The 23,837-nt window shown below is 38.1% G+C and overlaps 1 protein-coding gene across 1 annotated transcript; it reads left to right on the plus strand.

Annotated features, from left to right (window-relative positions):
* Positions 1-15,591: 15,591 nt before the first annotated feature.
* Positions 15,592-17,208, plus strand: foxe3 (forkhead box E3). Its single transcript, XM_002931411.5, has one exon. The coding sequence runs from the start codon at positions 15,659-15,661 to the stop codon at positions 16,853-16,855; it is 1,197 nt and encodes a 398-aa protein (XP_002931457.1). The 5' UTR covers positions 15,592-15,658; the 3' UTR covers positions 16,856-17,208.
* The last annotated feature ends 6,629 nt before the right edge of the window (positions 17,209-23,837 follow it).

Raw genomic sequence — 23,837 nt, forward strand, 5'->3', positions numbered from 1 at the left:
AGACTGAGAGACATAAACAAGCTTCACAATATTTTTGCTAATGGTTTGTTGTAAGTGGTTTGATTGACTTATGAGGGTGCGTTTCCCTGCAGTGAATTGTGCACAGAACAACATTAAAGGTAGTTACGTAAAAATTAGTTCTTCCATATAGTTGGGCTTGGTGCTGCTCAGTTCTTCCAGCCTTCTGTTCTGAATCAGGTACTGCTGCTGCTGTTGACACAGAAGAACCTTGAAGCTAATGCCATCTCCTGACCAAGCGGTAGCTCCAGGGTTCCCACAGCACCCTGCGTAAATATCAATAGTGCAGCTGTGCAAAATATGGTGCAAATAGGGTGCGCAGCCAAAAAACAGAAATGATGCCAGACAGACTGCAATTGCAGTCATTTAGGCAAATCTGGTGCAGCTGTGTCTGGCACAGTTCAATCATGTTAGATTCAATGCCGCTTTGCAACGGGAATTCTGGGAAAAAATGCTGCACTGCAGGAAAAACCATGGCAATTACACTTGAAATCGCACTTTACTTACTTCTCTTTTGGATGTAAATGAGCCCTATGGACTATATTGCTAAAAGTCTCTAGACACATTTTAAGACAAAGGTATCTATACACTCTAGTTAGTGCAACATACTCACAAATGGAACAGTCACTGCAGAAGTATGAAATTTATTTGTAGGCAGTGTGGGATTTTTATGGGTGATCAGAGGCAAACAAACATAAGATCACCATGTGCAATGCCAAACATGAGCTGAAATAGTGTAAAGGTCTATCACTGGAACAGGGAAAACCCATTCTCTAGAGTTATAAATTACATTTTAGAATCTGGCAGTCTGATGGAAACATCAGGGTTTGGCAGATGCCAGAAGAATTCTTGCATGTACAATGCATTGTGCCAAAGGTAAAGTTTGGTGGAAGAGGAATAATGGTGTAGGGATTGGGCACCGCATTAGGGAAATCTAAAGGCTATGGTTTAGAAAGAAAATACAACCAAAACAGATAATGGATTACTGGTAAAATCTATTTAAAATGAAAAGAAACCTTTGTGTGCTTTCCTTTGTTTCTGAACCCTGTTCCTGTTACATAATGCAAATTAATCGGAACCCCTCTCCTAGGAACAAATACCGAATGGCTTATAAAACAGTGTGTTCATATATATCAAATCTTATTATGAACACTTACCAAAAGTTGGAACTAAAATGTGTGCTTGCTATTACTATCCTTCCGATACTGCAGGGGTCCCCAACCTTTCTTACTTGTGAGCCACAATCAAATGTAAAAAGACTTGCAGAGCAACACAAGCATCATAAAAGTTCATGGAGGTGCCAAATAAGGGCTAAGATTGGCTATTAGGTAGCCTATATGCACACTATCAGCTTACAGGAGGCTTTATTTGGTAGTAAATCTTGTTTTTATTTAACCAAAACTTGCCACCAAGTCAGGAAGTCAAAAATAACTACCTGGTTTGGGGACACTGAGAGCAACATCTAAGGGGTTGGTAAGCAACATGTTGCCCCTGTGCTACAGGTTGGGGATCACTGCTATACTGCATGCTGATACAATGCATATGGAGATTCAGCACAGTCAGAACATCAAGTCATGAAGGCTGGCTTAGATATGTTTATTTATTTAAAGCTAATTTGAAGCTGTTGTTGTACTTTGTACATATGTAAAAAGTGGATACTCTCAATGACATACAAGCATAGAGCCAGTAATTGGGCAGAAGTTTCTTGCAAAATCCTATATCTAAAACATGCTACATAATTAATTGTATTAGTAAAATGAACAGCACTTAAAACAGATTTAGAAACAGTCTGAGCGTGGATTATCTCCATCACCAATTAGTACTTTTTCTTTATTTATTTGTGCTGCTTTTAAAAAAGTAAGTACAAAATGAACTCACAGTAATACAGGTACATTCAGAAAAAGAAACTGATGAGGTACAAAAATACACATACCTAAACTCTAAAATAAATATAAGAAACATTTCTGATTTGCAAATATCCTAGCAAAAGCATTTTAGTAAATACCACACTATAACCAACTCAACACTATTGCATTATTAGGTTTAACAGTTTGCATAAATTGACACTAAAACAACATGGTTAGGAGGTCGAGTTCAGTCCTGCTTACTCAGCATGGGAACAACTCTGAGTAAGCAATCACCTTAGTCTGGGAAGCCAGCAATAGATGCTGGAATGGGAGCTTTTAGGCATTCCACAAAGCCAGTCAGATGAAATAAAATAGAATCTTAGTAATCTAAATCCAAAAAAAGTGTCTGTAGTTAGACAAGTGTTACAACAGACTGGGGTTTTACTGAAAAGCAATTTAGCAAGCACAGAGGCAGCCAGCATTTGGTAAAGAGAAATTGCTTCACTAAGGTTATTATGTACCTGAGCTACATCCTGCTAGAATTTCATAGTATCAACACATTTTATATTCATTTATTAATTTAAAGATTACAGAAATTGGAACAGCAACACCAAAAATAAAAGTAATTAAAATATAATATACTGTTGCTGACACTACGTACAAACTCGACTAAACAAAAACAAACAGTAAAGACCTATTACATTGTGACCCAACTACTGGCTTCTATTATATTATTATTAATCTGCATACCTGTACTATTGTATATAGTTCGCAATTTGAGAATTGTATAAAGTAATTACGCAAGCAATATACTTTATGATGCTGACAAGAGATAATCTGTGATAAGATATATAACAGAATGTTTTTCCTTTTTCTGTTTAAAATCAATAAAAATCATTTATATAAAAAAAAATCAATAAAACATGAATTAAACCCAAAAAAAAAAAAAAAATAATATACTGTTGTCTTGCAATGATAAAAGTTGTGTGTTAGCCTCAGAAACACTACTGTAGTCTATATAAATAAGCTGCTGTGTATCCAATAGGGGTAGCAATTCAAACTGAAATAGGGCTAAATGGCACAGGTTATATAGCAGATAACTGATAAGCTCTGTAAAATTCCATTGTATTCTACAGAGATTATCTGTTATCTGCTATGGAACCTGTGCCTTTTCTCCAGCTTGAATGGCTGCCACCCTGGCTACACTACATCATAACTGAATTACTTTAAAACACCTTTATTGTTTTGGTGTTACTGTTCCTTTACAAGATTCACTTTAGGTTTGGAACAATGAAACCGTCAGCTGTCAGCTGATCATGTGTAGAAACTCTTAAATTCCTGCTAACGGCGCCTGAAAAAGATAGTGACAGCAAAATGTATTAGGAAATAAATATGAAGTTCATGTTTTTAGCAATTGTTTTTATAATGTATAAAATGTGAATAATCATACCTTAAATGTGCTTACATATCTTTGGATGATGTACATGAGTTGGAAAATGGTAGAGGAGTTTTAATATGGTAAAACATACGCCAGTCCTTTTGGCACATGACTTTTATACCTATATGTATCTGTTTATACCTCATGGTATGCATGTCATCAGCTCCACTGAAGTGCTTCTTGTATGTTTTAAGCATAAGAAAGGTATTTCTTGTTCTGCTGTAGTAGCACTGATATTTTCACAATCTGAAAGAAAATCTTGACAGCACTTAACAGAGGCATGTCAAACAAGGGTTTAAGATGTCCCAATTTAGTGTGATCTGGTACAACAAACCTCCTGCGGTGACTGGCAACTTTTTAATAGAGCATTAGGGGATTAAAGTGGCCTTGTTTGCTCAAGGTTTCACCTGCCAGACACAAGGATCTGCTAGGTACATGCTTAGCATCAGTGTGCAAATGTTTGTTAAGTTTTCTCATTTACAAAAAGCATCAATAATCTTTAACTTTTTCAATGCCATGTTCTAGCTAATACAGCAGTTGCCAATGTAATCAATGTGATCAAATCTATACCAATGAAACACTTAAAATGATACTGACACTAAAAAATGACTCAGGTCATATTGATGGTTTTTTACTGATAGGGTTGCTTATGTAAGAATTTGTTACTTGAAGTTCCTGACTGTTTTGCCAACCTGACTGTCCCTTCTCATCCTGTCAGTTATAGCTTCTAATGCTAACGGACTCCTGCTGCACAAATATAGCTGTCCTCTCATGGAGGAACATAGGGGATCAGATAGGCATTGGGCAAATACTTTTATGGCAAAATTATTAAGGTTTTGCAAACACAATGTTATGATTTTCTGGTGTCAGTATATCTTTAAGTTGTTAGCATGACCATTTAGGTACTGAGGAGGTGATACAGCAAATACAGCCTTGTGCTATACAGTCTTTGTCTGCTCCCCCTTGGTTATACAAGCTGTATGGCATTGTTTAAAACAGAGGAAAATCAAGGAGATGCACTCATTCATTATTTTAGTACTCCTGAGGCATAATTGGAGACTATAAAATTCAATTGGATAGAATTTAACAGGGAGGAAAGGAGGAGCAGCAGCATCTGGCATTTTACTGGTTATGTAAGTTATGTGCAAATGTAATTGCAACTGAATGTTGTATTTGGTTATCCAGTTCTGTTATAGTATGTAGTAAATAATGTACCCCCTATTGTAATATTTAGGGATATTATAAGTCACAGAGGAGATCCGTGATCATATAAAGGCCATATAAAGGCCAAAGCTTTTATACAGGTTAAAGAACTCTGAGGTGACTTCTCATATTTTACTACAGGGGGACATAATTTACACTGCTCAAAAAAATAAAGGGAACACTTAAACAACACAATGTAACTCCAAGTCAATCACACTTCTGTGAAATCAAACTGTCCACTTAGTTAGCAACACTGATTGACAATCAATTTCACAAGCTGTTGGGCAAATGGAATAGACAACAGGTGGAAATTTTAGGCAATTAGCAAGACATCCCCAATAACGGAGTTGTTCTGTAGTTGGTGACCACAGACCACTTCTCCTATGCTTTCTGGCTGCTGTTTTGTTCACTTTTGAATGCTTGCAGTGCCTTCACCCTAGCGGTAGCATGAGACAGAGTCTACAATCCACGCAAATGGCTCAGGTAGTGCAGCTCATCCATCAATGGGAGCTGTGGGAAGAAGGTTTGCTGTGTCTGTCAGCGTAGTGTCCAAAGTCTGGAGATGCCGTGGAAAATGTTCTGCTGCCTGCAACATCCTCCAGCATGACATGGTTTGGCAGTGGGCCAGTAATGGTGTGGAGTGGCATTTCTTTGGGGGGCCACACAGCCCTCCATGTGCTCGCCAGAGGAAGCCTGAATACCATTAGGTACCGAGATGAGATCCTCAGAGCCCTTGTGAGACCATATGCTGGTGCTATGGACTGGCCCGCCCATTCCCCAGACCTGAATCCAATTGAGCACATCTGAACAATCATGTTTCGCTCCATCCACCAACACCACATTGCACCACAGACTGTCCAGGAGTTGGTGGATGTTTAGTCCAGGTCTGGGAGGAGATCCCTCAGGAGGCCATCCGCCACCTCATCAGGAGCATGCCCAGGCGCTGTAGGGAGGCCATACAGGCACGTGGAGGCCACACACTATTGAGCCTGATTTTGACTTGTTTTAAGGACATTACATCAAAGTTGGATCAGCCTGTAGTGTTTTTTTCCACTTTAATTTTGAGTGTGACTCCAAATCCAGACCTCCATGGGTTGATAAATTTGATTTCCATTGATATTTTGTGTGATTTTGTTGCCAGCACATTCAACTATGTAAATAACAAAGTATTTAATAAGAATATTTAATTCATTCAGATCTAGGATGTCTTATTTTTGTGTTCCCTTTATTTTTTTTGAGCAGTGCCTCAAACGCGTCAGGCGTACTGATTTTAATGGAATAATAAAGATCGAGTTTTAGTGAAACTTTGTGTCCGGTGCGTTTGGAGTTCCTTTGCATTTGCAGTGTATTATAATACACACGTTTCAATGAATCATGTAACAGAAATGACATCACCAAGCACCAATTATAACTGATGACTTTACTAAACACTGTTTATATAGTGAATAATGTACCCCCTGTTGTAAAATATAGGGATATTATAAGTCATCAAGGAGTTCCATGACTATATAAAAACACAAGGCCAATTATAACTCCAATTATAACTGAAACATCACTAAGCTCCTTTATAAGGACATAATTTACAGAATATTCATGGCACTTGTGTATTATAAGGATATAATTCATGAGCTATCACTTGCACACATTGCACCCACCTGTCTCATAAAGCAATACATTAGGTCCCCACAGTGAAATATGGGGAGAATGAGACTGCTTTCAGCACAGTCCCTATAGGGTGTGACTTACAGGGGTATGTGAATTAGTTCCTCTGATTAAATAACAAATATAAAAAAAGAAACATTGCTTATTCTCACATACTGTAGATCAAGAGTAATATAACTGCATACCCTTCCTGGTGGGTAATGTATGGCACTGAAAAATATATTACACCAATTCACTGCCATTGGCTGTGACCACTTTGGTGCCACATATAAGTTAGCATGCCTAATGTTGTATTCAAGTGAATGAAGTACATACTGTAGATGATCATGTTGTGTTCAATACTTGTCAAAGGGAATCAGTTGGAACGAGTTCACTAAACCTTCACAGTTTGGTCACTGTACAAACATAGTCCAAGATACAAATCAACTGCTCCAACAATGTGACATATTATTACATGGTGTATTAAGTGCTGAGAGAGACCTCAGTGAATAATAAGCAATGATCACTGCTGATGTTTTACAGGAAATTTTGATTCAACTGATGTAGTTATCTCTGAGAGAAAGACATAATTTAAGAGCATCTAAAGACAAAAGCACATGCTCTTCAGGCATAAAGTCTGTATAGAGTATGAAAGGCAAAACAGACATTTGACAGTTAACAAATTTTTATCTAGGCCCTTTCCCATAGATTCCATTATAGGCAAATTCTATTTTTAAAAATGATTTCCTTTTCCTCTGTAATAATAAAACAGCGCCTTGTACTTGGTCCTAACTAAGATATAATTTATCCTTATTGGAGCCAAAACAATCCAATTTTGTTTCATTAAATGATTTTTCAGTAGACTAAAGTTATGGAGATTCAAATTATAAAAAGACTCCTTATCCAGAAAACCACAGGTTCCAAGCATCCTAGATAATAGGTCCCATATCTATATAAGATATGCAAGCAAATGATAACATATGCTTGAAATTAGGGCCACCTTTATAAGTGGGGGTAGCTGGGTAAAAACAGTGTTTATAATTATAGTGCTCTATAATTTATGTGAACTTATGGCCCTTTATCTGTTGTCAAAATGCCCAATCAAACACTATCCAAAGGGTGCTTGGCTACCTAAGCACAGGCAGATATATAAACTTTGCAACTGGTACAGATACTGATTTTAATGGTACAGCTTTTATTTCTAAATTACACTGTTTACATAGCAAATAATCACTCTACCATATCAAATGTTATTCTTGAATCAACAAATATATTTTTTTTAGTTATATTACTGGTGTGTAGGCAGCCATCTCAGTGCATTGTACCTTAAGGTTCCCATACACGGGCCGATAGTAGCTGCCGATATCGGTCCCTTGGACCGATTTGGCAGCTTATCGGCCCGTGTATGGGCACTCCCGACGAGCCTGCCCGACCGATATCTGGCCTCAAATCACCCAGATCTCGATCGGGCAGGTTAGAAAATATAGTTGTATTGGAGATCGCATCGGCTCGTTGATTCTCCCGATATCGCCCACCCCTAGCTCCAAGCCAAGTGAGCGGATCTGCCAGCGCTACACATTATAACTGCTTTCAAGCAACCTATTGTTTCTCCTTCTCCCATGTAACTGGAGGAGTCCCAAGCCAGACTTGGATTCCTTACTATTGTGTGCTATTCTGATACCTACTGGGAGCAGCTGTCTTGCTGCTTTCCCGTTGTTCTGCTGATTGACTGCTGGGGGGGGAGGGAGGGGGTGATATAACTCCAACTTGCAGTGCAGCAGTTACATCACTGTGGCACACTGGGAAATGAAGAATATGGCTAGCCCCATGTGAAATTTCAAAATTAAATATAAAAAAATCTGTTTGTGTTTTTGAAAACAGATTTTAATGCAGGATTCTGCTGGAAAAGCTCTAATATTTGATGTGTTTTGAAACATGTTTTCCCATGACAGTATTCCTTTAAGTACATTTTATATTGTTACTGCCCTTCCTCATCTTCATGAAGCATTGTGTTACCTCTGTGAACTGGCACAAAATGTAGACAAGGCAATTATTAAAAAATAGATTTTTATTGGTTCACATGTATTTTGGCCACAGGAGGGTGGCTTGGTGTGGTACTGCTAAAGAGGTATGGGGAGCCCTAAAGGTGGCCATACAAAGGTTAATAAAACCTGCCAAGTCAGCAGCTTATCGGCCCTTGTATGGGGCCCTCCAACAGGCCTACCTGATTGATATCTGGCCAAAATTAGCCAGGTGTCAATCAGACAGGCTTGATTTTCCCAACGGACCAATTACCCGAATTAATGCGGTCCTCGATCCAGTGGCCTGCATAGTGGCAATTATGATCCAATTAGGATTGTACTGTATTTACCCAATATCATTCACCTCAAGGTGGGCATATTGGGGAAAGATCCCCACTAGTGAGTGTGAGTTACATTCCAAAATTACACTCCTTTTTCTCCTTTTTATTTATACATCCACTTCTTAATATTTCTATAGGTATGTATATAAGCTGTTAATGCCAAGCTGCTCTGCACATGCTGCAAATATTTAGCCTTCATGTTTATTCAAGACCTTTCTCCTTCTAACACATTTGAAAAGCGCCAACATATTAAACAACCTTGTATAATAAATGGGTGTATATAGTAAACATACAAATTACAAAAAGCAGCCAGTGACCAATACAAGAGGTATTAAAAATTATTATATCTTTTATCAGAATGAATAATAGAGCAGGGTTATATACCTCCCATGTTATAACATCAATAAACAGGGGCATATATATGGATTTACAAAGGAGCCTGCTTCCAAGGTTAGGTGTTTATATATTTGCTGCACATAAGCTATCACTAGCAATGAGTCCAGATCTATTTTTAGATATAGAAAACATTGTTAAACAATCTCAGTAACAAAAAATTTAAAAAATAAATAAATAAATAAATAAAAGGGGGTTGTCTCTGTATCCACTCTTTCATTAGTCTGCCTGTAGTGTTAACATATTAGGCATAAATTTACTTCTTTAGTCAAGTTACTGAATTTTTCTTTTTCACTGGTGGTGCTTAAATAAATAACTGCAACTCTCAGATCCCATGGGTAGTAGTAGACAAGAGGTTGCTATAATAACCTTTGGAATAAAGCTTCTTGAAACAATGGGAAAGGGCCAAATGCCAGAAACAAATGTTTTCTCACTAGAACAAGGTCATCTGTAAAATTTCAGGAACAATTGCCATGTTCTCTAAATGTCCCGTTTTTTGTAATTGCGTGTCAGACCAAGTGCACTCAGAATGTAAGCAGTTGTTTGATACAAGGAGAGTGAAATGAGATAATCCATGTTTTCATCATCCGTAGGCCCCTCTTTTCACAAGCCATGGGCCGTACTTTATTAGGCTGAGCAGTTCTGGGCCTGTAAGAAAGATTCAGGCCTTTCTCATCAATATGAGAATGACCCAGTGAATGGTTTCCAAGTGTTTACTCAGCATTTGTCTCCTGCTTCATCAGAGGAATAGGGAGGGGTGCCGACAGATCTTTTGTCCTACCAAACAGCCTGATGTGTTATGACAATGTTCCATGAATATGCAGAATGGCAGAAAGGATTAGGCCCAGTACATTTTCCCTTAGGCTTTTTTTGCCTGGGATGTTCAGAGCTTTAAGGATGACCTGCTCATAGCCGGGGCATTCAACATCAGATTTTCCTACAGATAGAGTGCAGAAATCCCACACATGTCCAAATCTGTTAACATCTGACATGAAGTCTGGTTAGTGTTTTAGCCACTGTCCTCTACTGATGTCAGGACCCTACAATGGAGATATGTGAGTCACTGCAGGTATTGTCTACAGGAAGCCTTAGTATTTGTAAAAATGTAACAATACCATAGAACTACAGGGTATAAAAATAAATATATAATTAATACAATAACAATACAAAATCTAAAACAACAGGTAACAGCAGTGAAATTTCAAATAATGCAATTTGTAATAATTATATAGTAGAAAGTTTTGATTGCTAGGATGTTTTAATGCCTGTTAAATTGGCATGCACAACAAGATTGCACTGTTCTGTAATAGCACCTACATTAATGTGCAAGGTGGGAGCACAGGGCACAGCTAGTCCAGGTGCAAGGAAGCTCTGTACCAAATACCTGGCTTGCCCAGCTGGTAAGTAGGTAAGTAACAGATTTTTTGGATTGGAAGGAAACCATAATAGTCTGCCTGTACAATAGGGCCCTTATTTCCCTGCTCCCTTTAGGCTCACAGAGTGATCAAATCCCTACCTCGTCTTGTTCCATTGTGAAATGATAGGGACTTGGGACTTGACGTTTCTCTCCTTTCCAGAGATATGTGCACCATGCAAAATAAAAAGTAGAGTCACTTCAAGTCCCAGAATACATCACTTCATAATAGAACAATGTGAGATAGGAGTTACACTGTGAGCCTAAATGGGGTTGGGAAATACCCCACTTACATATAACATAATTTATTTCAATAAGTAGAATCTGGTATGCCTGTGTAACAAAATACATTTAAATGTATTTATTTTTGTTTTTATGCACTCTACAAAAGCCTATCTGAATTAATTCATGTCAAAAAGGAAGGTGCATGATATTCATTTGTGTTTGCTGCTGTGCTTACCTGCAGAGCCAGCAGACCAGCTCATTCAGGACTGTTGTAGATGGGATTTCCTACAAAGTGATAGGCATAATACTGTACCCCTACACACAATAATTTAGTTTTCTTTAGCTGTTTTTTTTTTTACAGTAGAATATATTATGGCACTATGGCATCTAATTAAAATACATTTTCAATACTTTGGTCTTCAGGCAACAGTAATTTATAAAACACTTTATGATAATGTGTGACCTCTACAAAGAACTGCTTTGTTGTAAATAACACTCTTGAGTAGCCAACCAAAAATAATATGCTGTTAAGTCTGTGACTGGAATCCCCTTCTGCTTTTGACCTCTCTAAGGTGTGGAATAATTGAGGAACCCCCTGATCTGGACTAAATGACCTAGAATATTTTTATTTAAACATTTAAACTCCATTCTGGACAGATCGGCCCTATAATTAACATATAGTTTATTAAAATCAGCAACCCACAACTATCAAACGCTGCAAAAGAAATCCTTACAGAATTTTGTCTGTGATCACACATGAGAAGCAAAAAATACATGAAGCAAAAAGTAAACTCAGACCTTACCAGCTTTTCAAGGCTGCTTTATTGCTGAGACTGCCAATTAGGTCCTTCTGGACTGAGTTGGCAGCTTATTGGTGCTTGTATGGGGCCCTCTGATGGACTTGCCAACCTCACCAAATGAGTAGATCTTTAAGTGTATGGCCAGCTTTACATACACACCCTCAAATCTGAAAGAGAATTGACTGTAAAGGGTCTAGGGACAGTTCTTGTTAGGAAACATGTTCTTCACTTATTGATTAACAGTTCATTGTTTATGTCAGACACTCTGCTAATAGGGGGATTAGCGTTGATCTGATGGAAAGACAGGGAATAGGACAGAGACAGAGGTGTGCTAAGGCCTCAGGCAACAGACACTTATCTCTTTTCTGGTAATTACTACTAACTTGCAATAAGAACAGGTATTACTAAGAAACAAGATAAGTAAGTGTAAAAACAAACTATTCGACTTAAATGGCCAAACTAGTTACAAATGGTCACACCAATGTGCTCAATAGGATTTTCAGGATGGACTTTTCAGCACTAATTGCAAATTGGTTGCTGTTGCCAACTGCAATTGCCAATTTGTGCATCTTAGCGCCTATTTTAGTTAATGAGCACTAGTGCCTTCTAGGCAGACAGTACAAAAATGTGGTACATATCCATTTGTAGAAATGGACAGAAAAATAAACTTTTTTACTTAGAATATCCAATTTATGCCTTTTAGCTTTTATCAGAATACCAGGAATATTACTAACATTTTACTAAAAAAAAGTACAAAATGAAAACCAGTATAAAATTGTGCTAGGCAAACCTCCACAAAAATGCCAGTGTTTTAACTGCTCTGTGCTGAAATACACTGGGCACACTTTGCCATTTTACCACATAGAGATATAGTTGAAAAACATATGTGGCTTTGCAGATTATATTATTTTGTCTCCTAAGACTGGGGCCCCAGACTTTCTCTAATGCCTGGGGCCCTGTACATCTCAACTTCTTGTAAAGCTGATTGCTGTGAAGAATGTGCCCTTTTCAGCCTTGAGCAGTTCCAGGTCACAACCTGAGCATAAGAGTTGCCCTTAAATATAAAACCTGAGCTTCCTGGTCAGGGGAATAAGGATATGGAAGGCATACATTCTGTCATGTCAGTCAGGCAAATAGATAAGGAATAATCCAAAAATGATGCACTGACCCAGAACAGGAAATTCTTCATCTGTAATTCTTTCCAAGCAACTAAAAAATGCAGTTATGCTGGTAGTCAGTGAAACCATCATGTGTTAATGCGCAATTCTCTCTTAAATAGGTACAGCAGCAAAGATGCATTCAGGAACTGTAAAAAGACTTGCACATAGGCCGCTGGAACATGTAAGCTACCAAGCAGTTCCATGACTGTCTGAAGGCATAATAAGGTTGCAGGCCAAAGTTATCTTCTAATATCCCTATATATTATAATATATCAGGGCCATTTTAGACTCAAAGCCATATATCTGTTTTTTTCAAACCAGAAACCTGTTACTGCTTTATGTATATCACACAGGATGTTTTTCATTAAGAGCAGTACACTGTTTTCCATCAGTTAGTTGTGGTCAAAACAAACAATTTTTATAATCCTTGATGCATGGGGGTGCCCTGATACACTGATTTGACTTAATATGAATTACTGTTTTAAATACACCAGCTCTAGTTAATCATCTAAAAAAGTGATCCCCAACCAGTGGCTCGTGAGCAACATGTTGCTCACCAACCCCTTGGATGTTGCTCTCAGTGCCCCCAAACCAGGTAGTTATTTTTGAATTCCTGACTTGGTTGCAAGTTTTGGTTGAATAAAAACAAGATTTGCTACCAAATAAAGCCTCCTGTAAGCTGATAGTGTGCATTATAGCCAATCTTAGCCCTTATTTGGCACCTCCATGAACTTTTATGATGCTATCATTGCTCTCCAAGTCTTTTCACATTTGACTGTGGCTCACGAGTAAGAAAGGTTGGGGACCCCTGATCTAAAACAAAAAAGTGCTTTAGTGAGTGACCTAGTTAAGTGTTTGTGTGAGGTTACAGGCTAACCCAAAATTGAACAGGGATGCATGATTGGTATAGTCTGACCATAGATCAGCCTGACATTTCCAGTGTAACCAGTAAAATAACATTTATATTTTTAAGTTCCATTGTATAGTACTGTAGGAGGGATCACTTTGCAACACAGATGAGCTATTTAGAATACATTGGGTTTAGTGGTGTTAAGCAGGGGTCAGATGTCATTCATGGCTCTCTTGACATCTATAGGATGAAAGCATTCCTTTATAAAACAGAATTGTTGCTACCAAGAATATTTTTATTTGCAGATGTTGGTTAGAAGTAATATTTTTTATTTCCTGGTATGCATACAGCATTTTACATCATTCCCTGCCCCAGCGCAGTTTACTATTTTCTAAGGTCCCTATCACATGACACACAGCAGGGCAATTTTTTTAGGAGTCAGTGCTTTGGAGTGTGGTAGGAAAACCCTACAGTCACAGAGAGAACATACAAACTCTTTGTAGGTAGTGACCAAGCTAAAATCAAACTCAGGACCCCAGCGCTGTAAAGGTGCCCATACACATGGCCCATGTATGGCCACCTTTAGGCAGCTATTATGCTGGCCTATAAATATGTTTGAATTATATTCACATTTTAAAGATTATGGCATTTAGTTGTCCTATGTAAAGCACTTCCATAGGAAATATATAATTTTTTGGTAAAATAAAAACATTTATTTTTTATGCAACCAATGATGATTCCAAGGAAAACAGGTTAGTATTAGTATTGCAAGTGGCCTCAAGCCATTTGTTTCTATCTTGCAAATGGAAGAACTTTTTGAATGAAGCATCTCTTCACCTTGTTTTAACCCTTTTGGTACCAGAGACCACAGAATCTGAAGCACTGTCAAGGAAGTACCAAATAACCAGTACTATATATTCTATAGTTCTCTAGATTTTTGTTCATTCTATTGTCTTGTCGGCCGCAATTTGATTTATGGCATAGCTATGTGCATATTGGTACAATCAACTGACATCACCCAGCTGTTCTTCCAACTGAATCATGGGAATTGTAGTCTTTTTTACACGTCATTGATAAAAAAGTTACAAAAGGAGAATGCAGCATTATATCTGATGCAGACAAGTTCTAGCGACCACTGCTGCTTTCATATGAGAACCCTCGTCCTGCATTATGAAACCTGTGGTCTGATCATGCCAGCACTGAAAGACTTTAACTTTGAAGTGAAATATAATAAATGGCACAGTAAGCTAGCTTCAGTAATATATATGAATCCTTAAGTTTTCTGCACACCAATCACATTAAAATCACGTTAAAAATAGGATTTACATACACAGTTACACACACACCCTTTTATTGTCAAAAAAGATTTTATTTTGCATGTTTTATAATTCAAACAAATAACAGAAAAAAAGAGAGAAAGGCAAAAAAAGAGGGGTGAGGCTAAGGTAGTAGTTATGAATGTATAGGATTAATAGTTTTCCATGTTTACAGACTTTATAGGTCCAGCCATGTGCCCCATATGGCATATTACCCCCTTGCTAGGTAAGTCAGTTTCTGACTAGGAAGGGAATCATCCACCAATTTTTGCCAAAATTAAAGGGGAGGATGATCTAAGGGCTACCAATGCATTAGAATGGATTTCTTGGTCGGACACATTTTCATAAATTTTGTCCAGGCGATAGGGGGTTAATTACACTCTATTTAAAAAAAATTTCAATAAAAACACTTTTTCTATTATATTAAAAATGTTTTAAATAAAAGCACTCTTTCTATTATATTAAAAAAGGTTATCTGAATATAGCTATCCCACATGGAAATTGATATTTCAGTAACCTGTTTGAGGGCATCAGACCACATCTCACACTTACCCTTTTCATGAATTTGCAACACATACAGTATAAATGGATACCTATGTATTCTTTCCTTTTAGCTGTGAGGGGGGGGAGGCAGTACCACACAATAGCAAAGTATTTTTGGTAACTGGAGACTGTGATAGTAATATTAAAGTAATAAATGGTAAAAAGTACAAAAACATTTTTTTCTGTTACAAGCAGGTAAGACTAACAAATGTAATTGACATTCCCAGAGTAGAGGCTTATCTCCCCAGTACTGGGGGCCGAGACTTTAGAATGAGATCAGGGCGGGCATTGCAATTAAGGGCTTTGTCACTGTGCTGGGAAACAGGGAGGCGCCAGGTCTCCTCCTCATTGTTATATAAGGCAGGTAGGGTGAGCCTTTACTGCTCATGTCCTGGCTAGAGAGATCCCAGATGACTTTTGCTGTGTTGGGACTGAGAGGGTTTTGTTTATGAATTTGGCAAGTTTCCCTTACTATTCAGGCATGTGCACCATGACTGCAGATTCCCAGCACTCACCCACTGAAGCTGCCAGCCCAATACCAAGTTCCCCCAGCATGGACTCCCCTGGCTCTGTCAGAGTCAAATGTGAACCCAAGGGGACTTGCAGCCCAGAGGAGGGTGTGAATGGGCTGCCAGATGAACACAACCAGGCCTCTGGGGGCAGGAGGAGAAAACGTCCGATCCAGCGGGGAAAGCCACCCTACAGCTATATTGCCCTAATTGCAATGGCTATAGCTAATTCTCCAGAGAGGAAGCTGACACTAGGGGGCATTTACAAATTCATCATGGAAAGGTTTCCCTTCTATAGAGAGAACTCCAAGAAATGGCAGAACTCCATCCGCCACAACCTAACGCTTAATGACTGCTTTGTAAAGATCCCCAGGGAACCCGGGCACCCAGGCAAAGGTAACTACTGGACTCTGGACCCTGCAGCTGAGGATATGTTTGACAATGGCAGTTTCCTCAGAAGAAGGAAGAGATTTAAGAGGACAGATCTCACCACCTACCCAGGGTATATGCAGAACAGCAGTGCTTTCACCCCCACTCCAGCTGGAAGGGCATCCTACCCCACCAGCATATACTCTAGCGTTGGTTCTGGATATAACCCGCAGATACACCAGACTCACCACCCAGCTATGGTACATCACTACCAACCTCCAGGTGGAGCTGGGCAAGGACAGCACAGGATGTTTAGTATAGACAGTCTAATTAATCAACAGTCTGTGATGCAACCATCCCCTGGTGCAGAGCTTACTCACCATTCCTTAGGCTTGAATGGGGACCTTGGGAACATGACCAGCAGTTGTTCTGTAGGAGATCTTTCCTGTTTTCAGACTCAGTCAATCAGCCCCACAGGGGTAGGCTCATTGTTAAATCGGCCTTCTAATGCTGTTTCTTCCAATCTAACTTATTCTTATTCATCATCCCCACCTCACCTGTCAGTGCCCCCTGCCAGCTATTCTCCCAATAATTCACAGTTATACGGCCCCTCTAGCAGACTGGCTATGAGATCTGGATCTTGTGTAGATCATACAGACCAGCTCCTGTCTTTGCCCGGGACTCAAATGAATGGGGTTTGCCAGTATAACAACAGTTCCTATATGAGACAGACAAATTTTGCTTCTGGACTTGAAAGATATATGTAAGTGTCAACGATTGTTTATTGGTGAGACTTCAAACTGACACGAAGTCACATCTTACAGCACACAATTCACCTTGCTTGTCATTTTCTTTTTTTACTTTTATTGTACTGTTTTTTGAAGTTGAAAATATTACCAACAGCCTTTTCTCATGCATTTTCATGTTAAAAAGCTGTTACAAAAATTAAACTTTGTTCATAAACGTAATCATTATTCTATCGGTTTATCACTGTCATCAGTGTCCCTCAGTTAAAAATATAGGTAATTTTCTTATATATTTAATGTACATATGGGCTAACACACTTATGTATATGTAAAGCTGTTTTCTTTAAATAAATCATGTTTGTTACTACTTGTAATATTCCTTGACACATTACTTTTCTTATTTATAATTAACTTATCTTTAATAGAAGGACATGCACTTAAGTAAAAGTATGGCTTGGGTACAGTGGGGACTTTTCTCCTGGCCAAGAATTCAATACAAGACATTGAAATATTCATATTCAAGAAATGGAGCACAAAAGGTATAACAACAGTCTAAATGTAAGGGATTCTTTTTATTATTATTATTAACACGATTATAAAGTGACCAACATATTCTGCAGTGCTGTACAATACAAGTGCATGTACATCAAACATTTAAATTGCATACAAATACTGAATGTATTGGTAAATATATTTATAAATTGCATACAAATACTGAATGATTCTAAAGACAGACTACAGATTGGGGTTTGCTTTAATTATGCCTAACTGAGCTGAAGTGGAAATTATTTATTATGATAATTTGGCTTTGTATAAGTTTTTAAATCTGGTAACACAAATTTAGATAATTACAAATAAATCTCTATAATTATCTCTAATTATAAAAGGCAATAAAGGAGCCAAAAGAGTCCCACAATACTTTACCGGCTTCAGTGGGAATCCTGTGTAAATAAAAGAAATGTAACAAATAGTGACAAAATGCTTTTTATTCTGAGCTAGGGAAAAGGCCACTGGTTTAGAACATGGAATAAAAACAAGACAGAATTACCTGCTTTTCCCAGCAAGAAACATCTACCTTTCCTCAGCTATTACAGACTCCCTTGCCCATGTACCAAGTCTTTAGTTTTAAAGATTAGCTTCAATTGTATCAGCAGTTTTTTCAGCTTATAGAAATTAATAAAATCAGGTGCTTCTATGGAATGTTTACCTTTAAGAAACTGTAAGGGGAAAAAAAGTAATTCTGTGCAATGTTGCCAGTTGTCACAGTGCGTGCAGGTAACAATCAGGCAGTGACCCTGGAGCAGTAGTTGCCACCCCTCAGTTCTAATTGGGTGATCATTCCTGCTACTCTCCCTCCCCTTAACAAGCACCAGAGCTCATTATCCAAACGTCCTCTCAAGTATTGACAGAAATATTTCAAAATACTACTGATCTCAGACAGACATATTGCAACTGAAGTACAGACAATGAGTTTTCTATGTAACTGCAGTCGGCTAATGTCAAATCTGTCCTAAAATGATCGGCCCTAAAATGATCTTGCTGTGTGACCCGGTGACTGTAGTGCCACAGAAACTACCTGGCACAAAGCCCGGAGAGGCTAGAGTATTGTCTACATCTGACCTGTGCCCTTTCCCCAAAGCTTAACATCAACTCCTAAGACAGCAGGGGCAGGGACTGTCAGTAAGTGACTCATTTCAGTAATGGGGGCTGCAAGGAGGATGGAAGGCAAAAAAATGAATGAAATAATGAAAAATGGATAAGATTATCAATGGGTAACTTATTAAACTTATTATGACATGTTCCTGTTAAATAGTAGTGTCACTATCTCTTTAACAGTAGTGGCACACAGGGCATACTATTGTATTATGGGTATTGTGTAGCTTCATGGGAGGAAACCAAAACACCCAATATAACCCCCTTTTCAGTTAATCTCTGCCAAGCACCTGGCTAGTGACAAGTGCATAGCTGCTGCTCTAGGCTATTGCTTCTGTTGGTATGATAAATAAACACATGTATTATGAACCTATCTATAACTGCCTTCCTCAGCCAATGAGAATATACAAAGCAGCTACACTGTACAAGTCTCTTCTTTGGCGGAAAAAAATACTGTTACCACAGGTTGGAGCAGAGAACAATGTGCTTTCTGGATAATGTGTCCCTGAATAACGGATGCCATAAGTGTTTTTTAATATTTGGGTCACATGGGCAACAGTGCTTATCTGTTGCCATAATCGAGAAAAAAGATACAGCTCTTTCCTTAATTGTGGGAATTGGGATACAGGTAAGCGTGACAAGAGACAAGCCACAGAACAGTCGCTTCTAAAGAACTGGTCAGACTCATTGCTAGACGGCAACAAGTTAAAGTAATAATGTATGGCATCAGGAAACTAGAAGATGGAATGCTGCATAATATATAGGTAACATGAACTTAAGCGTTTTTCAGCAGGCTATCAGCCCCATGTGGCTCTAGCCTACAGGAGATAAAATTTATATAGTGAAAGTAAAATTTATTCTGTTTGACTAACCCAACAGGAAAGGATTTGGAACTATTTCTTAGGGTGACAGATTCCCTTTAATATATCCAAGGTGGCGCTGTTTTTATAAACAATTGGCCAGCTAGGTGCCAGTTCACAGAAGTTTATGTTATGGGAAACTTAACAGTAACCAATGTGAAAAGTGCAGGCTGAAACTTTCTTTCTGCATGCATGTAACTTATATACAAGTGCTTTAGTAAGAGAAAAATGTGCATGTTCTCATATTATTCAACATGTGGGTTAGACTGGCACATTAGTCCTATAAACAACATGTTGTAGAGTGCCCCCCTTGCCCTTCCATGGTGTCCCAGCTGACAGGCTGTCCATCCAGGACTGCAACAAGAAGAATAGCTGTTTCTGTCAACCACAAGACATGTTTCAGGAGAAAATGCTGGTATTTGACATTCCCCTTCTAGGTACAGGACCCTTGGCTCTGGCCTGTACAGTTACCAGCATCCATTTCTCTCTCTGTACAGTGAAATAGATATAGTGATCGGGCTGCTTATCTCCCTAAGCCTTAATGAAAATCTGCCCATGGCTATTCATGTTTTGCCTCTAAAACTTTTTATGGGAAAAGTCTTGACAAGGAAATGCAAGGGTTTCCACACAGCTGCAGTGTTACCCCTAATGGCAGAATTGTTTTCATGTGATCAGTGTAACCTGCAACCTCCTGCTCCTGGAGCTCTCACCATCCAACACAATCATATGCTGTCACAGGATGGTGAGTGTTATAATTCAGTATCTTCTGGAGACCTGCAGACTGCTTTAGAAATAGTGGGTCCGCACACGTTATTTTGGCCTGTGGTCCACAACTACTATAGCAGGTTTATTAATTTGGAGGTATCATACCTTGTGACTGATTGATTTTCAATAGGCACTGGGCAGTTTATGTGGTTTTGTCTGTGTTTAAGACACAGCTCTTAAAAAGTCTTAAAAAATGCATTTGTAAAAAAATGTTTCAGCAGATTTTTCTGCCAATAACCCCATACCTGAGCAGATGTATTAAGTAAAAGTCACAAATGCCCTCAAACAAAAGTAAGCCGAGTTAGCCGACCTGTCATTCTTTGCAGTTTGAAGAATCTTTTTCTCCCCCTGTTCCAGTCTCTTGGATGTCTTGGAGCTGTGGGATTAGGTAGCATTTACTCCTGTACTCAATAAATCACAGGGGTCATTATCCCTAATGGTCCCAATTAGATGTTATTTGTTACAGGCCATAAACCTTAGGCAGACAGCCAAGAACCTTCATTTACATTAAGAAGGTGATTAGCAAACTCATTCCACTCAGGGACAGCTGCTGGCAATGTGTTATTAGTGGCTGAAACAAATAAGGTTCTGTAATGGTCCGAGCAGCACTACCATGATTTTACCAGCACGTATGACTTAATTCACATGTGATTTACTGTATGTATAACAAAACTGGGGAAAATGTCTTGTAACAGCAGCTTACCATATAGTGCTGTACAGTACAGTGCCCAGTACAGTTATATTTTAAGAGGGTGTTCGCCTTTATTTTAACTTTTAGTATGTTATAGATAGGCCTATTCCCAGCAACTTTTTAACTGGTCTATATATATATATATATATATATATATATATATATATATATATATATATATATATATATATATATACACTGTATATATGTATTTAATGTATTTTTTTTGTTGATGTCAACTTGTTTGCTTACTATCAGTGCTGTGATTAATGAAAAAGCCAAAATTCTTTACTGCCCTTTGGGTTGCATCATATTTTACTGTGTCCTGGTCCATGATTTATAATGACTACCCATTGCAGGCATGGGGGGGGTGCAAATAACAGTGGATAAAAACTGGTCCTTGTGGCACCTTAGTATATGACTATGTGTATTTCTAAAGTAACATAATTGTTCTATTCATCAAACTTTAGACTCATCACAATGCTTCATTTGCAGAAAATCGTCTTTGTAGACCTTTGGCATTCTAGCTGTCAGTTTTAAAGATATTCAAGGGAAACTTTAATCCAGCCTTTCTGTAGCCTTTACCAGAGGTGCGACTGCCTTGTAGGGCATTGTCTGAGCTCTATTCATGAAACTTTACATTCATCAAAAAAACCCTCCATTTGCAGCAATCCAGCTTTGCAGTCCTTTGGCATTCAAGCTGACAGTTTTGAAGATATTCAGATATTTAGAGGTCTGAGGTACCACTGAGGGGGTTACTTATTCTGGCCTTGTTGTGGAAGAATATACTGTTTTCTGACACTATTAAGGCACCATGCATGCAGAGACATTATCAAATTGATTGTTTGGTATATAGAATGATAGATTTTAATACAATGACTGCTACCTTGAAAACAGTATGGTTTGTATGAAAGATCTGCCATCAGGCTGGCCCTGAATGTAAATAAGCTAGCTGGGAATCAATGAGGAATATCATCCTTTGCCACTATGGTTGTAACATCATACTGACTATGCACAAACAGATATTTTACTTCTTTAAGCCAAACCTGCCCAACTAGTGAAATAACCACTATCCATGGTAGAAGAATGTCTGTTCCAGTTGCTCCTTGGATACACATGATGTCCAAAAACAGAAAAAAAAAAGAAATGAATAATGCATATCTGCCTATCGTGGTTTGTTTTAGACCACTTCTATGTATATATGTATCTGAGTAATAAATCTTAGTGAATGCCAGTGCCCTTAGCATCTGATACAACCCTCCTATTTTACCTGTTTAGGGCATATGGAACATGCAAAACAGTATATTTTGGTCTATGGTATATAAAACACTCTTTCTAACAACAAATATTTCCTATTTTTAAGCAGTGCCTTTGTACAAATATCTAGGTGCATTTTAGCGATCAAACTGCCATATGTGTCATAGGCCAAGAAAGTACAAACTATTTTAAAGATAAAAGTGACTGCTTGCAAAATATATACAGTTCCAATATCACAGGACACTCAGGCAGTTTGGAAAAATATGCTCTGTGTTTTAGAACCCATCGGACTCTTAATTGCTGTTATAGTAGCAATCCAGAAACACCCATACTATCTGGAGATAATGCCTTTTTAGGTGTCTGTACAATTATGAACACAATTCTAATTAAAAACAATGTTAAAGTTGCTGCACTTATCAGAGCAGAGCATCTATTGCAGCATTAGTACTAATCCCTAATATACTTAGCCTGGAGGGCATAAATGTGGAAATACACTGCCCCCTGCAGGCTGAAACTGCTCAGCAAACTGAGTCTGACATTCTATAAATCATTAGTCTGAGATTATATTCAAATGCAAAATTGTGTTTGCACTTATTATGACTGGGCAGCAAGACATTGAGCAGAGCTTTATAGAGGCCAATGAGGGGGATGTAATAAAAGTCGGTAATGGAAAAATCAAAAATATATGCCTCTGCATGAACAAATTTGCCTTTGCACAAATTTAGCATTTTTGAACGTGGAAATTGTTTAGCGACCACTTACAACAATGGAAGAAAGTTTGCAAATTTTATAGTTTACACCTGTGCGCAGTCTATGTAATAAAACTTTTGTTTGCTCCAAAAGATTACGCCACGTTCACCTTAAAAAGTTTGCAGTGTGCAATTAAAATTTGCAGTGCAATAACAGTCTACTGAAAAATATTACACTGTAAGAGTGAATTTTTATTCTTATTTGTGCACATTTTTTCCATTTACGACTTTTATTTTATTCCCCCAATAGAGTCTGACAAGCGAGTCTAGCATCAAAGTATAAGAGACACTGTTGGAACTAAAATTAATTGCTAGCAGACCACCCTTATAAAGCTTAATTTGTGGCCATGTTGTGGTAGATAGCATAAAGATTATGAACAGTAGATGTGTTGTACATTGTGGGAGGGATAGTGGGGAAAGTGCTACGAAGCAGTTCACAAGCTTAGGTGTAGATTTATTAACATTCATATTATTTTCGTTTTCCCGAATATAATTTTTGAGTTCTAAGAATCATGCATTTAGATAATTACTCCTAAACATGAAATTTCTGTAATTTATCAAGTGTAAAAAACGCAAAAACCTTTAATAGAAAACCTTGCCATCTAAAAACTGGAGAGGTCATGTATAAATCAATAGGAGATTTCCTACCAAATTGTAAAATCTTTATTTAATTTGAGGTTTTAGAGGTTTTCTGGGGGTTTTTTTGTCTGCAATTGCACAAAAATTCTCAAGAATTCTTATTTTTTTTTTCGATAAATGAGTGGACATCCATGCGTTTTTAAAAAGTGAGTCAGTTGTTGTACAAAAAAACATGAAAATTACAGAAATGCGAATTTTAATAAACCTGCCCCGTATTGAAGCCCTTGGAGAGGTTTCAGACTGGAATTCAAAATAGGCCCTGGCATTTCAATTACACAGAGGCCCAAACAGCCCCCACCAGTCCAATAAATAGTGACTGTCTATGGCATATTATAGCAGCCACACAAGCATTTGTTGCCTGTTGTTGAACCCCATTCCCAATGGGTAAT

The sequence above is a fragment of the Xenopus tropicalis genome, chromosome 4, assembly GCF_000004195.4.
Source record: "Xenopus tropicalis strain Nigerian chromosome 4, UCB_Xtro_10.0, whole genome shotgun sequence".
Taxonomy (NCBI): domain Eukaryota; kingdom Metazoa; phylum Chordata; class Amphibia; order Anura; family Pipidae; genus Xenopus; species Xenopus tropicalis.

What these genes read in the sequence shown, in the direction of transcription:
- foxe3 (XM_002931411.5), top strand. Translation starts at nt 15,659, where the DNA reads ATGAATTTGGCAAGTTTCCCTTACTATTCAGGCATGTGCACCATGACT.